The sequence below is a fragment of the Rana temporaria genome, chromosome 1 (assembly GCF_905171775.1).
Source record: "Rana temporaria chromosome 1, aRanTem1.1, whole genome shotgun sequence".
NCBI classification, from domain to species: Eukaryota; Metazoa; Chordata; class Amphibia; order Anura; family Ranidae; genus Rana; species Rana temporaria.
In genome coordinates this window covers 119,187,089-119,204,237 of record NC_053489.1, presented here as the reverse complement: position 1 = coordinate 119,204,237, position 17,149 = coordinate 119,187,089, and the positions used below count along the sequence as shown (strand labels likewise).

At 40.0% G+C, this 17,149-nt stretch overlaps 1 protein-coding gene across 1 annotated transcript in view; it reads right to left on the bottom strand.

Moving 5' to 3' along the window:
- Positions 1–17,149, bottom strand: part of ADGRV1 (adhesion G protein-coupled receptor V1) — a 576,045-nt gene that overhangs the window by 435,624 nt on the left and 123,272 nt on the right. Inside the window, exons 18-21 of the mRNA XM_040342090.1 lie at positions 15,115–15,378; positions 11,102–11,228; positions 7,334–7,551; positions 5,155–5,898 (exon numbers count right to left, since the gene is read on the bottom strand). Coding sequence (XP_040198024.1) covers positions 5,155–5,898; positions 7,334–7,551; positions 11,102–11,228; positions 15,115–15,378 — 1,353 coding nt within the window. The remainder of the gene's footprint in view (positions 1–5,154; positions 5,899–7,333; positions 7,552–11,101; positions 11,229–15,114; positions 15,379–17,149) is intronic.

The window sequence follows — 17,149 nt, the reverse complement described above, 5'->3', positions numbered from 1 at the left end:
ATCACTGTATTTTATACTAGTGCAAGGGGCATATGCACTAAGGTTTACAGTTTTTTTTTTTGCAAGTGCACAAATATTATCTTGGGTTTATATACATTTCTAAGACTGCCAGTTAATTCTTTAAATGTCAGCACAATTTCACAGCAAAACATTACATTTCCTGTGGGAGCCGAAACACAACGAAAACCAGAGTTCCTTCCAGATCAGGAACTAAGCAGACAAGGTAAACGCCTGGTTAAACAAACTTGGAAGTTTCAACAGAATTATGAGTCAGAAAAAGAAGAACTGCTGGTAAATATTAATCACTTATGGTACAAAACAATTGATTACATTAACAGTTTTTGCATAGAATGAACATTCCTGTAATTTGCAGCAGATGGGTAGTCTGTATGCAACACACATTATGCATGCTCCTATATTAACCTTAATGCAAGCAGCTGTATGAAAAAATTCTGACAACTCATGGTAAAAAATTTTTTTTCCAAAGTGCAGAATAACCTGGAACTAGAATGCTGCACATGACTTAAACATACTGGGCCAGATTCACGTAGCGCAGCGGATCTATAGATCCGCTCGTTCTACGTGAATTAAGATCCGCTCCCGCAAGTTTAGGAGGCAAGTGGCTAATTCACAAACAACTTACCTCCAAACTTGCGACGGCGGATCCTAAATCCCCCGGCGGAATTCAAATTCCGCGGCTAGGGGCGTGTACTATTTAAATCAGGCGCGTTCCCGCGCCGATTTAAATGCGCAGGCGCCGTCCGCGAAATTTCCCGGCGTGCATTGCTCCCACTGACGTCGCTAGGACGTCAGTGGTTGCGACGCTTACGTAAAAGACGTCCGTCCGTATTCGAGAACGACTTACGCAAACGGCGTAAAAAAAAAAAAATTCGACACGGGAACGTCGGCTATACTTAACATTGGCTGCGCCTGATAAAAGAAGGGGTAAGTATACGACGGAAAACCGCTACGGAAACGACGTAAGAACACTGCGACGGGTCCGCGTACGTTCGTGAATTTGCGTATCTCGCTGATTTACATATTATTTATCGTAAATCAGCGGGAACGCCCCCGGCGCCATTTTTAAATTGAAAAAAAGATCCGACAGTGTAACACATTGTAACACTGTCGGATCTAGCCCTATCTATGCGTATCTGATTCTATGAATCAGGCGCATAGATAGGACCAGTTTACGTCAGAGATACGATGGTGTATCTGTAGATACACCGTCGTATCTCTTTGTGAATCTGGCCCACTGTTTCCTTGAGAAGCTAATCCCACAGCTATGGAACAACACAGAAGTCTTTCTTTGCTTATGCAGAAAGAACCAGTCTGTTATTAAACATTCAGCGAAAGCCATGGTGTGTTCTAAGAACAGGAGATGTTGTTGGTGATCATCCAATACATTTATGAAAGATTCATCAGGTGGTATGCAGGTGTATCACAGGACATCATGCATATTGCACTCTAGCTTACATTGATCGGTTATCCCAGCATTCCCAGAACACTCAGATTTACACTTAGGACCAAGAAATAAGGTAGAAGTTTGGATTCTGGGTAATATCATTTATTGGATAACTAAACCAAATGTAGTGTAAGCTTTCAAAGCAAGCTGGTCTCTTATTCATGGCAATCTGAACTCAAAGCAAGAAACATGCATTTAATATATAAACCAAAAGAAAGATGAAGGATTTGTCAACTTGATGCAGGTGATTACTCTCAAACGCACTTCACAAGCTGACACTTCAACATGAACTCTGCCTCTATGAATAAGCAAAATGTTCAGCCAACAGTCAAATTCCTTTTTAATTACTCTGTGATCTGTGAGTAAAATACAGTAGCTGCTCAGATGCCCCATTTTGCTTGCAACCAGGTTCCTAAAGTGTATTTAAACCCAAAAACCGAACATTAAATATATCACTGTTTACAAATCCTTAGATGTGGTGGCTAGGTTATTTTCCTTTATTGGGTGTTTTTTTTTCTTTGTTTTTACCTGGTAATTCTGTGAATAACACATTTCTTGTGCCTGGGTGGCTACCTTCAGTCATTCCCTTGTATCTAAGAGAAAGCCATGGTTGTCACTCTAGGATAGAACTACAAGAATGTAAGCAGGTCCCTGATTGGCCACAGCAATGACCATGCTGGCCTAGGGCACCTCCCTTTGTGTCATGTGACATGGATAAGTTGATGTTACTAATGGCCCGTACACACGATCCGAATATCGGACGAAAACGATCGTCCGAGGAAGAATCGTATGATTTTCGGATCGTGTGTACACTACTTTCGAGAGCCGATCACGACAGTTCATCCGATATTATTCAATCGGACAAGCACGAAAATTTTCCTAGTACGATGTCAGATCGTACGATTTTCGTTTAGTCAGTATAGTTGTCGTCCAAAAATACAATACAAATACATTACAACACATGACATCACTTCCGATTATTTTTTTCTGTCGTACGAGAATTTTCATGACTTTAATAACCTATTTCATTTTACTTGTGACTATTAAGCGAAAAAAGTCGTACGATCCGTCGTCCGATATTCGGATCGTGTGTACGGGCCATAACACACCTTTCTCAGGAAGCGCACCACAATAAACTAATAAAGGAGGTGCAAGTGTTTCTGCAGGGTCACTGCTGGCCTTTTATCAATTCAGCTAGATAGGTTGTCAGGAGCCATGGTATCCTGCACAGCCAACCAAATAAAACACACTACAAAATAGATCACAATTTTGAATACTAATTATAATGGAAAAACCTGAGATAGTAATACATTTTTTTTTTTTTTTTTTTATCTTTGAAGCTTTAACCACTTAATCACCTCCCCATAGCCGAATTACGGCTACAAGGCGGTTCCTTAACTCTGGGAGGACGTCCATGGACGTCCTCCCAGAATCGCGCTCCTGCGCGCCCCCTGGAGCGCGCACACGGGAGTGTCCGCGACCACCGCGTCCAGAGGACTCGGCGCATCACGGATCATGGTAAATCGCCACTGATAGCGGCGGTTTACCATGTGTTCGCTCCGTCCAATGACAAAGCGATCACTTGTAAACAAACTGGCGTCATGTGATGACGCCGGTTCCTCCCTCCCCTCTCGGTACAGTGTGAGAGGAGAGGTGAGAGAGCGGAGGCAACAGCAGTGCTGTGGGCTGGATCTGTGACAAATGCAGTCACAGATCCAGCCATCCATCCATCCCTGCTCAGCCATCCCTGCCCAATACCCTGCAATACTCTGCCCCATACTGTGCAATCCCTGCAATACTTTGCAATACTCTGCAATACCCCACAATACTCTGCAATACCCCGCAATACTCTGCAATACCCCACAATACGATCGAAGCCAGGATTGTTTTTTTTTTTTTTCAGGCTTCCCAGCCTAGAGGTGACATATGGGGTCTTATTGACCCCATATCTCACTGTAAAGAGGACCTCTCATGCCATATTCCTATTACAAGGGATGTTTACATTCCCTGTAATAGTAATAAAAGTGATCACATTTTTTTTTTTTTTGCGGAAAAACGTGTCAAACAAAAATAAAGTAAAGTAAAGTGAACAATAAAATATATATATTTTTTTAAAGCGCCCCTGTCCCCGTGTGCTCGCATGCAGAAGAGAACGCACACGTAAGTCCCGCCCACATATGAAAACGGTGTTCAAGCCACACATGTGAGGTATCGCTGCAAGTGTTATGCCGCATACAGACGGTCATTTTTTGCGATGGAAAAAAAATGAAGTTTGAAGTGATGAAAAAAAACGACATTTTTGAAACTTCATTTTCAAAAACGATATAGCATACACACCATCGTTTTGAAAAATGATGAACAAAGTGACGGCACTCTAAAGGGGAAGTTCTATTCGCCTTGAGGCTGCTTTTAGCTGGTTACTTGTTAGTAAAAGACATTTCGTGCTTTTTTGGCTGTTACAGCGTGATGAATGTGCTTACTCCATTATGAATGGTAGTTTTACCTCCCGTCTCAAAACTTGCTTCTGGGCATGTGCGGGTTTAAAACGTAATTTTTGCCCACACACGATCATTTTTTATGACACAAAAAATGACATTTTCAAAAATGACATAAAAAATTCGAGCATGTTCGAATTTTTTTTTTGTCATTTTTCAGAAGACATAAAATGACATTTTGCCCACACACGATCATTTTAAATGACATTTTTAAAAATGTAATTTTATTTCATCACAAAAAATGACCGTCTGTACGCAGCATTAGAGCGAGAGCAATAATTTTGGCCCTAGACCTCCTCTGTAACTAAAAACAAATAACCAGTAGAAATATTTAAAACGTCGCCTATGGGGATTTTTAAGTAGCGAAGTTTGGCGCCATTCCACGAGCGTGTGCAATTTTGAAGGGTGACATGTTGGGTATCTATTTACTCGGCGCAACTTCATCTTTCACATTATGCAAAAGAATGAAGAAAAAAATAACAGAAACAAAGAAAAATTATTATTTTTTTCCATAATTTTCAGTCTTTTTTCTTTTATAGCGCAAAAAATAAAAAACCCAACGGTGATTAAATACCACCAAAAGAAAGCTCTATTTGTGTGAAAAAAGGACGAAAATTTAATTTGGGTACAATGTTGTACGAGTGAGTAATTGTCATTCAAATTGTGAGAGCACCGAAAGCTGAAAATTGGTCTGGTTATTTAGGGGGTTTAAGTGCCCAGTGGTCAAGTGGTTAAATGTTTCATGCACAAAATAATAAGCATACGTCAGTGCTGTATAGCCCATGGCCCATATATCTGATAAAGCTTGAACTATATCATATATATACCCCCCCCCCCCACACACACACACACACACACACTCACAATAAGTAAATTACAAATAATTACAAGAACACAGACATATTTTAATGATAAATTATTATAAAAGAAATTATGTTCACTCTGTACATGCAAAATCCAAAGAGCACACTTTTGCACATTCTCATTGCACACACAAAAAGATTGCATCTTACATCTGCAGAGCAAGACAATTTCAGTAAATCTGGTTCAATAAAAAAAACTGCACATGAAAAGATCCCAGAAAAGGCTCAAACTTAGTATAAGGACTTTAAATATGTTGTTAAATTATGAACTTAGTCACAGGGTCATTTCAATTATATTGGTAAAAAAAAAAAAAATATCAACTTGACTCACCATTTAATATTCCTTCTCCTTTTAGGCTCTTTACTCCCCCGGGCAGAGGAATTCCATCGATATAAAACTCAATAAATCCATCATCCAATGTTATTAGAAGATGTATCCAGACATTTTGCTCCATAAATTTTGGAACTCCAGCTTTAGCTAAATACGTAGTGTTAGATCCATATGTTACATAATAGAGAAGGACCATAATATAGGAGTTGTTCGTTTCCACTTTGACACCAAAATACATTGTGCCGTTATCATTGTCCTTTGATAAAATAAATCCATTGGTGTTCTCAAATGGTATGGTCCATGCAGAGAAAGTAAAGTTTGTCAATGTGTTATTGATATTATCAAAATACAGAGGAGCAACAACACCAAAATCTCCTTCATTACCACTGAAAAACAATGCATCTGTTCCACTCTGGTGTCGTCGCATATGAGCCTGCAGCGGTACTGAAGGTGGGAATGAAGCCAAAAGTATGAGGTCCAACATTGGAGGTAGACCAGTCTTAAAGGATTCAGAAAGAATTTCCCAGCCAACTCGAACATCTCCAAAAGTGCCCTGGTGTCTCCAAACTGAAAGGTTAGTTACATATCGCATGTCATCTACTGACAGTACATCTTCAGCTACTTCCCGATCCTGACTTTCAGAGCCAATCACAAACACTCCAAATGGGTCATCATTGAAAGGGATCATAACCGTAACATTAAGGTTTGTTTCTGCCAGCTGTCCCCCAGGACCTGGAAATCCACCTGTTCAAGAACAAATTTACTCACGTGAGAAGACAGGGGTAATAATCATGCTTTGTGTCAATTAATGCGATAAAATGTAGGAATTCTTCACATTTTCCATAGTTTCCAGGTCTGATTCTAAACGTAAGGGTATTTACAGATTTCTGAGGCTGGTCAGATGTGCACATATGATCCCACCCACCCTTGGGCACTTAGCCATATGGTGCTGCTACAAACAAGAACTTTTGGTTTGGAAAAATATACAGATTTATGTCAATAATCTGGGCACAGGAAGAGAAATATCCAGTGTCAGCAGATGCTGTCACTGCCACATGATTCGGAGGGAGCAAAAACGATTTGCAAGTTAGAAAAACCTATCCCATCACTGTTTTCCCCATCTATTAACCAGTATTAAGTATCACCTCTCTAGTTCACCCTTCTCCCAACTTCAGTGGATCTGGTCTAAAACACAGCTATATGCATACTGTACTGTACTGTCTTCTAAAATATAGTTAAAATATTTTATACATTTTTAATAAAATGCTGTTTAATAAAGCTAAACTTGTATTTGGTGCCACATGCATAAACACATTTCTTGTCTTATCTTCTGTCCTTACAGTGTGCTTCCCCCTCCCACCTTTAGCATCTTACTTTAAGGTCAGTGAGATCACTCATCACAAGAATGGACCAATAGTTAAGTGTAGGTGGGAAGACCATAGTTTGATCATAGTTTGATCAATATTTGCATTTGAAGCCTCGTTCACACGACTCTCTGCAAAAACTCGGCAAAAACCAGCAAGAAAACTGCTTCTTGCCGAGATTCCCGTTCGTGTGTACGAGGCATTCAGGTTTCTCGTCTGGAAATCTGGGCAGAATCTCGACGAGAAAAAAAGAGAACCTGCTCTCTTTTTTCTTGTCGAGATTCTTGTCGGCCTGAGAAACCCGAGAGTGTGTATACTTACCTGTCACCGTGGAAACCTGCGCATGCTCGAAATGACTTTGACTCATGTGCGGTAGCTTCCACGGCATAGGTAGGGTGAAGCAAGATGGCGGCGACGGCATCGAATGTGACTAACGCATGCTCGTCGTACGCGATGACGTCACGCGTTCTTTCCTTTTAAGAGAACCGCGGTTCTTTTGAAACAAAAGTCTGTACACTCCAGCGGCAAGAGTTTCTTGCCAAGAATCTCGTCAGGGAAAATGACAGTTTTTTCCTGACGAGATTCTCGGGCATGTACGAGGCCATAGAGTACCTGAGAAATTCAGACAAAAAAAAGGAAAAGGTAAGTGAACCAACAATGCACTAGCTTAAAGGAACCTATTTAGAAAATAAAAAAAAGAACCTTTACAGCCCCTTTAATTTATTGTAAATACCAGCTTACTAATTGTGTTTTGCTACTAAGTTTGTTTTAAATATTGTTAATTCTTATACTGTTTAGAGTGTTAACATACGTACCTGAAATATTCACCAACTTTAAAATGTAAAACTCATTGAACTCTGGAATTTGATCAGGAACAGCATAGAGTGTTATATATTTGAACTCTTCTCTATCGTTAAACAACAGAGAGCCCCATGACTCATAAAATTCTTGGCCTGGTTGTAAGATGGAACCATTCTCAAAGATCTGCCATTGTAGAAGCACTCTGCCAAAATGGCCTCGTTTTCTCAACACCCTGCAAACATGACATGGTAAATACAATATAACAAAAGCCATCAAAAACAAAGTTCAAACAGGATATTACAACTCTTACCACTCTAAAGAGAACTGATTTGGGGTATTTTTTTAAGTTTCAAAATAATCTTATATATATATATATATATATATATATATATATATATATATATATATATATATATATATATACAGCCCTTAAAATTTCCTTTCGCCTGCTCACATTAGGTGAGTGGAAATAAGCTGAGTGTGGAGCCGCATCGGGGGGCGGGCGCCACCAGCAGGGAGCCGATTCTTCTCCCAGGCTCCATCCCCTCTGATTCTCTAGGATACAGGGGGAATCGACAAAGAACTAGATGAGGTGGAGGGGAGGGGGATTGGCCATGAGCTGCCAAAGTTTATTTTTCCTATTAACAAGCTGGTGATTGTTTGCTAGCCGCCAATCACCAGCTTGTTAACAGGAAAAGTTAACTTTGGCAGCTCTCGCTTCCCAGTCCAGTGCTGTGTTCCACTGTAAGGCCTCGTAAACACGACCGTTTTCCTCGACAGAATCCATCAAGAAACTTGGTGGCAGAGCTTTTTTGCTGAGGAAGACGGTCGCGTTTATGTTTTTCATCAAGGAAACTGTCGAGGAACTCGACGAGGAAAAAAGAGAACAAGTTCTCTTTTTCCTCGACGGGAGTCTCAATTTCCTCGTCGTGTTCCTCGTCGGGCTGGTTTTCGACGAGAAACACGATTGTGTGTATGCTAAGAAACCTGCGCTTGTAATGGAGATAACACATTTTTCATGCTGTAACAGACTGAAAAGTGCAAATTGTCTCTTACCAAACTTTTACTTAACACGCAGTAACATGAGATTAGCAAAAGCAGCCCCAAAGCTTGTGCCAGTGGAATGGAACTTCCCCTGCCATTGTATGTGTTGTACGTCACCGCGTTTGAGAACGAGGAGATTTTGTCTTGACCGTGTGTACGCAAAGCAAGCTTGTCGAGTTCCTCGACAAGCCTAACAAGGAACTCGTCGAGGAAAACCATGTGTCTTTTCCGACGAGTTCCTCGGTCGTGTGTACGAGGCCTTAGTCTATCTGCATCCTAGATCAGTGATAGTGTCATTCATTGGTTTTAATTTTTTTAATGCTATGTTTCCCATGGCATTAAAATATTTACTTAACAAGACAGTAATGATGTGTACAGTGCCTATAGTAGCCAATCATATGTTTTCCTTATTTTATTTATGACAGTCAGATCAATGAAATAGGCTTTATGTTATTGTTAAAGTTGTTAATATTTATTTTTGTAAAGGACTTGAAATTTTGAGCCCTGTCATACATATATATATATATATATATATATATATATATATATATATATAATATATATATATATATATATATATATATATATATATCCTATTGTTGACAAAGTCCCGAAAAGGAGGTAATGTGCATATGGGGGGAGGAGCTGTCTTTGCGGACATCACCCGCAGTTATCTGTTTGTTTGCAGTCATTACACCGCTGTTTTTACCACATATTTTTACTGTTTATTTTTATCCTGCCCGTTGTTTAGCTTTCACTTGTATCAAGCCACACTACAACTTAATCGATCTTATGGAGAGCACTTAGATCATGTCTATTTTTTTCCCCATTCATGCACTTTATATATTGATCCCATCCTCGTCTGTATATATAAATATATTGTAGACGCAATAACTTTTGCACAAACCAATAATTATACGCCTATTGCATTATATATATATATATATATATATATATATATATATATATATATATATATATATATATATATAAAATGGTATTTTTTTGTTTAAAGCGCAAAAAATAAAAACCGCAGATGTGATTAAATACCACCAAAAGAAAGCTCCCATTTGTCAGAAAAAAAGGACATCAATTTTATTTAGGTACAGCACAACTGGCAGTTAAAGCAAAACAGTGCCGTATTGCAAAACATGCCCTGATCATTGAGGGGGCAACTTCTGGGGCTTAAGTGGTTAAAGCTCAACTTAAGAGGAAACCTTAAAATGATTCTTTACAGTGAGGGCTATGCCTGCACTACAAGAATTAATTGCTGGATTATATCAAGGGGACACAGAAAATATTTACCTATCCAATGCTTCATTATTTAGCTAGACCAGTCCCTGACAAGGTCTTCCTCCCCAAGCTCCAGTGGACATCATCAAGACCAATGCAGAGTCCATAGCCCTGCACCCTACATGATGATGTAGATGGACAGTCCACCACTGGAGCATGTGGGAGCGCCGCGTGCTGGGGGAGCAGAGGCTCTGCTAAGTAAAAAGTGGAGTTAGGCTTTAAATAGTTTAAAAAGGGTATTTTCATGGGCAAAATAAAAACATAATAATATATTATATACAATTGTCACACAAGTTAATATATATATATATATATATATATATATATATATATATATATATATATATTTTAATTGAATGCTAATACAAATTACATTTCCTTTTCAATCTGCAGTGCTTTTATCTTCTGTAAAATGCAATGCAATTTGACAACCTGGAGGTGTTCTGTACATAGATGGTGTACAGAACGCTCCCCATAAATGTCATTTCCTGCTTGTGTGATTGGCTTACTGATTTTCTCAGAAGTCTGTACTAAGATACATGTCAGATTTTTGGGTATCCCCTGCAACAAAAATGTCATTTTTGGTGAGATACTAAGAAAGGGAAATCATGTGTTAAAGGGATTGTAAAGGTACATATTTTTTTCCTAAATGTCCTTATTTCTTCTGAGAAATCCTCACTTCCTGTTCTTCTGTCTGTAACTCCAAACAGTAATGCAAGGCTTTCTCCCTGGTGTGGAGTGTCATGCTCGCCCCCTCCCCTGGACTACAGGAGAGTCAGGACCCCTACTAACACACAGCTCCTTTCTCTATCTGCAACATAGAGAGCGTCCTGACTCTCCTGTAGCCCAAGGGAAGGGGCGAGCACGGCCCTCCACACCAGGGAGAAAGCCTTGCATTACTGTGTGGATTTATAGACAGAAGAACAGGAAGTGAGGAATTCTCAGAACAAATAAGGACATTTAAAAGCAAAATCGAAGAATAAGGTAAGTGAAGGAGGACTGCACTAGGGTAAAGGAAGCTATTTAGGGAAAAAAAATTGTACCTTTACAACCCCTTTAAGGGATGCAGACCCTGCCATTTTACTCATTAGAGCCCTGCAAGTGCAGTAACTGATTGATCGTTATAAAACCACTCCCATTCCCATTCATTTTGCACATGGACACAATTATTTCTTCAGTATAACAAAAGGTAGGAATCTGCAAAAAAGTTTGTTAAAATGTGCATACAGTAGATCACCCGGTGGAGAATGTTTTTTTCTCAACAAAAGTTACTCTATAGGTGTGAATAACATTTTTATTTCACCTATGATATAGCACATACTGATAAAAATATTTGTTTGTCTGTTTTATTTTTTATTCTATTTCTTTTTGGTAATGATAAATACTACAGCTTTTTAAATATTTGTAGGTTAACATGCTTGCTGATCAAAGTTTAATAGACTTACTTGAATTGGTTTGTTCCGCCTTCTTCTACGGTTTTGTCAACAGGTTCAATGTAAAATATTCCATTAGGGTCATCATTGGCTTTGATAACCACTGTCGCATTTCCATTTCCACTGACCACTGTGTCTCCTTATGAACGAATACATATTTTATCTATGTTACAGTATATTTGTGCATAATAAGACACTTTTTCATTTAATTACAATTTTTCTGAGAAAAATATTGTATTGTTTGTCACATGTATCAAGTTCAAATATGACCTCAGCTTCACCTTAAATGCAGTCACTAGTATGACAATGACCTGGCTTCTAAAGGAATGTGACAAGCAAGCTCTTAATTTTTAGAGTACTAGTGCTAAGCATTCTTTTTACTCTTTTACAAGTAGCTTAATCTGCCTATGTGTGAATTTTGAAACAAGAATTATTATTGGTATAGGAGGGTGGTGGTCTTTCTAATACTTTACTTCTAAGAATTGTCTGCATTCCAAAAAAAACTTTATCAGAATACAGAGAGTTGAATGCATTGATTTAAACAACAATAGCATGCAGTTAGTGCCCCAACTCTTAAACTTCACTGCACTTAAAGTTTATCCAAACACGAAAACAAAAATGTATTCGTTCTGAAACACTTATTCAATACTGTTGCATTAGATTTGATTATGTATTATAAGTATGTATTAATGCCTTGATGCTGACATCTATTGTCAATAATGTGTAACTACAACTTTTTATTTTATGTCTGTAAATGGTATAATCAAGTTTCACTGTATATTGGAGCTTCTGAGTTTAGTCCCTCTCTTCAATTCCTTGTTCCCTCAATAAGCTGCCAGCCTTCATAGCAAGCATAAGACCCCTTTCACATGGGCGTTCCTTTGGTACGTTTTATTTTTTATTTTATTTTTAAATATTGGATTATTACATTACAAAGTATAAACAAGTATACAGTGGAAAGTATAGAGCTGAGAAACTCTAAAACTGGTGGTATTAATTAAATGTATAAGATAAGTGAAATACCATAAAAGTAGTATCAAATTTAATGAGATACAAAAACACTTACAAGAAAACGATCGTAAGAACAGCATGTAAAATAAAGCACGTCTCCTTCTCCCAGACGTGCTGACGTTATCGCGTGACAGTCCGATCGGCGGGCGTTTGCTTAGCCGGCCGGCTTTATTTTACATGCTGTTAATTACGATCGTTTTCTTGTAAGTGTTTTTTTATCTCATTTAGCCCTGGTTCACACTGGGTACGATTTGGAACGATTTGAGATGCGATTTGACATGTCAAATCGCATCTCAAATCGGCGGCAATTGTCGGCAATGGCACTGTCCTAATCAGTGCGACGCCGCATCTGCGATTTCAAAAAGTAGTTCCTGTACAACTTTTTTTCGATTTCGGGCCGCGATTTACATTAAATTGCGGCCGAAATCGCGGCAAATCGCGGCAAAATCGCGGTAAAATCGCGCATTTTACCGCGATTTTGAATTCGCAGCAGTGTGAACCTAGGCTTAATTTGATACTACTTTGACGGTATTTCACTATTGTGAGTCCCTATTATTTTCTTGGTTTTCCATCTGCCTGGGAGCATCTGTGTCTTGAGGATTCATTGATTGCCTTCATTAGCGACTGCTGCAGCTTATGTTAAAGGCCCGGGCTGGGGTTTACAGCCGCAAGCTATCTTATCCGTATTCCTTTCTGACCAATTCTTTCTCTCCCATTTTTTTATATCTTTGCTTGCCATCTGGTAGGCCTGCATTTCTGTTGTGGTCTTCACTTTTGGTGGTGGTTTTCTTCATTTTTGAACCCCAGGAAGATTTTGCACTGATTGTGTTTTCTTGGACTTCATTGAACTTAATTTCAAACACAATTGTTATAGTTTCATTTATTTGTTTTATTACCACTTTTACTACCACTTGTTGTTTATCACCACTTGTTGTAGTAATTTGTTTATATACTTATTCACAGCGCAACTACATTTTTTCCTTAGAATACGGAAAGGCCCAATAAATCGTGGTGCCAGTTTCAGTGATGGAACACAGAGTCAGAGTTTATGATATGACAGCCAGACCCTCCCCCCAACCTGGTAGGAAGGCGCAGGTAGGCGGTCAGCATTGAGTCTGTACCTCTCACTGGTATGTCGCGACTCGCAAGGACTCCTGGACCTGCACCCAAGTGGAACAAAGATTGCGGAGATGCTCCTCTAATGCAGAAATTCTTTGAGGAACAAATGTCAGGCAACAAAGTTAGGAGGTCTGACCAGTTGTTATGGTGGTCAGAAATATAGCAGCGTAGAAACTGCTTCATGGCTTGGTTGACTCATTCTGCGGCCAAACAGCATTAATGCATTAATACATCAACAAAAAGTGTCCTTACACATTTTTTGAGAATGTTGCCAACTATGGCCTAGTAGAAACAGATTTACAGAGCTTTGCAGGACCTTAGTCGCAGAGTTTAAATTGAGCCTAGGCTAGATTCTAGGCCCAGGTCGCACATGGAGCCTTGGCTTTAGCTCATAACAAAAGTAAACCACTTTGTCCTGTAACAAATGTATTTTAATGTCTAGGCCCCCAGTAGCACATGCTTTATTACAACCCAATCCCTACCACTGCATTTAACTGCTGGGAGCAAAGAAAATACCTGTTACTTTTTTGATTCTTAATGATCAACCCAGCCTGTCAGATGGGGGTGGGAAGACAGGCAGTACTGTGTAAGCTCTGAGTAGAGATAGGAATTGAGTATACACAGGGCTTTTTCTCCTCCCCACCAGAAGGATGAATGTAGTGGTGGAGGAGTGAAAGAAGTGGAAGTATGTGCAGCTAGGGAGTGGGGCAAATAAAACGAACTTGCTATTTTGGTTTGTACTGCTTGGGAAAGTCACAAACAAAAGCCTGAAGTTCTGGCATTTGAATGTGAAATTACAAAAAGTAGTACTATAGCTGGGAGCACTAGCAGACCATCAGGGGTCGCAGTGGTCACAACTGCGACCCAGCCCATGCTGCAGGGGGTCCGTGTAGTCTCCCTGTCACCAGGGGCGGTGCTTATAGTACATCCAAAAATACTGCTAGCTTCTCTGTCTTTGCTATCAGGGCCATCCATCTGGAGCTACAGGCTGCCTCTGGCTTTTTCCCCCGGTTGTGTCTGACATTTAGCCTCCTGTAGCTGGCAGCCCACATGGTCTCTCTCCTAACCGGAAGCTTCTCCATGAGCTGACTGAGATTGTGGGCAAGGGCAGAGCCGCGGCCAACTTCTATACATGCACAGGTGGCTGCTCTGGCTGTAAATGGTAGAGGACTGGGAGGAGGAGCATAAATGATGACTCCAGGCATCTTCACCTGCAGCCATATGGTGAGTGACTCCTGCAGTTATTCCCTCTATCTGTAATGCTTCTACTCTGGTTACTACACTCCATGCTGCTCACTGCTGCCCCCCCCCCACTGTATAGTGCTCACTGCTCCCCCCACTGTATAGTGCTCACTGCTTTCCTCTACCCCACTGTATACTGCTCACTGCTTTCCCCTCCCCCACTGTATACCACTCACTTATCTCCCCTCCCACACTGTATACTGCTAATTGCTGTCCCCTCCCTAACTGTGTACCGCTCACTGCTCCCCCCTGTCCAATGGTCTTGGGATCAGTGCGAAGGCCCCCGGGATCGAAGGGAATGGCCCTGGGACCAGAGGGCGGGGGGGCCCTTTGTGGTTTCTTGCACCGGGGCCCTGAAGGTTCTAGTTACACATCTGGCTGAGAGGATAAGGGATGCAATCTCAATTTGTGAAGAAGTGGTGGTTCCACTAAAGGCTGGGTGTAGGATTCAAAGAGGATCCACAAACACACAAAAGGCTAAAGCAGATGCTTAAGCACTGTTGCTATTGGAATGGTTTTAAGCCAGGTTAGGTTCACCATTAAACATGTGAACATAGTTAATTGAGTCCTACATAGTTAGTATTTCAACAACATATAACAACATATTTTTTTTTTGGTAAAACAAGCTCCATCATTAATACTATTAAACTAACCTGTAGTATTGAGAAGTTGTAGATAAAAGAATTCATCTGTCTCTGGAATATTATCTTCATTTGTATGAACCGATACATTTTGCATTCTCTCCCCAATACCAAACACCAAGATTTCTCCAGCAATATAAGTAAAATCTCCATCCTTAGCACTGGCTGTACCACTGACAGTAACATAGGCAACAGAGGAGACAAAATCTGCAGATCCATTGCGTATTATGGTGAAGTTTGCAATTTGGCCTTCCTCAATCCATACCACGACTGGTTCTGAAATGCAGTCAGGGTTTGCAATTAGGTTCTAAAATAACAGTTACATGTATTAAAAACAGGTCCTGTATATCTATTTAAACTTGATTGGGTAAAAAATAATAAACAAAAGATCTATTTGATCTCAAATTGAAAAAAAAAACTGTATTATTTTGTGCCATAGAGAAGAAATTATCCATGCCTGAATCTGAATTTGTTGGCCCTGCATAGTCGCTCATTATAGGCTGTGAAATTGATGGTGGAAGTTGATTGTCCCTTCAAATCGCTTAAGGAGAGTGTTACGGAGTGTGGTGTGGAAATTCCCCCTTACCAGGTGTTTATACACCCCTGCCTGTTTAGACCCTTTAGGCATATGCCAACTGGGTCCACATGTTCCAGTACGCCTCCTTCTTTCTTAGTGGTGGTGGAACCCCTCACAGTGGTGACCACCAGTTGTGGCTCCTGGATTTATCAATCATCCTCCAATCACTATCCGGACCTTTTCACAATTTTTTTTCAGATGGATTGCACATTTTCTTAGCACTATTCTTTTTCTGTTGATTTGGGACATTCACTATAATCTTAGGTTTTAGGGATCATAACCATATCATAATTCAAGTGTGTGAATTTGTTTTTAAAGATGCTATACATATTTCTATATGAATGTTATGATCACTAAATAACACGTGTGTTGCTAATATTCAAAATTGATACACGGACTCTTCAAATATCACTTACGATATTTTTGCACTTTTACATTTAACATTAATACATACATTTTTTGGGATATCAACCACTAGAATCAAATGATATTTTCTAAATTGCGCCCCATATATTTATATTAGCACTTCACTTATTTTTTACAGCTTGTGTGATTGCTTCACTGATTTTACCAGAAGTCTACACTTAAGCCTCATACACGCGGATTTTCCGCAGACAAAGCCTTGGACTTTGCGTTGGCCAGGAACTTGTGCTGCATACAAACGGCACACAATTGTCGGACAACAAACACAAACGTAGTTAGTACTACATGGTTTTTCAGCTATTTAGCGCCACCCTTTGGTGCAAATGTTCTGTTTGGTAAGCATTGCTTCCGAGCACACGTGTTTGTACTTTAGACTTTTGTGTACAGTCATGGCCAAAAGTTTTGAGAATGACACAAATACAAATTTTCACAAAGTCTGCTGCCTCAGTTTTTGAGATGGGAAATTGCATCTACTCCAGAATGTTATGAAGAGTGATCAGATGAATTGCAAGTTCCTCTTTGCCATTAAAATTAACTTAATCCCATAAAAAAATTTCCACTGCATTTGTGAAGAAGGCTTCAGGGTGCCCAAGAAAGTCCAGCAAGCGCCAGGACCGTCTCCTAAAGAGGATTCAGCTGCGGGATCGGAGTGCCACCAGTGCAGAGCTTGCTCAGGAATGGCAGCAGGCAGGTGTGAGCGCATCTGCACGCACATTGAGGCGAAGACTTTTGGAAGATGGCCTGGTGTCAAGAAGGGCAGCAAAGAGGCCACTTCTTTCCAAAAAAAACATCAGGGACAGACTGATATTCTGCAGAAAATATGGTGAATGGACTGCTGAGGACTGGGGCAAAGTCATATTCTCCGATGAAGCCTCTTTGCGATTGTTTGGGGCATCAGGAAAAAGGCTTGTCAGAAGAAGAAAAGGTGAGCGCTACCATCAGTCCTGTGTCATGCCAACAGTAAAGCATCCTGAGACCATTCATATGTGGGGTTGCTTCTCAATCCAAGGGAGTGGGCTCACTCACAATTTTGCCCAAAAACACAGC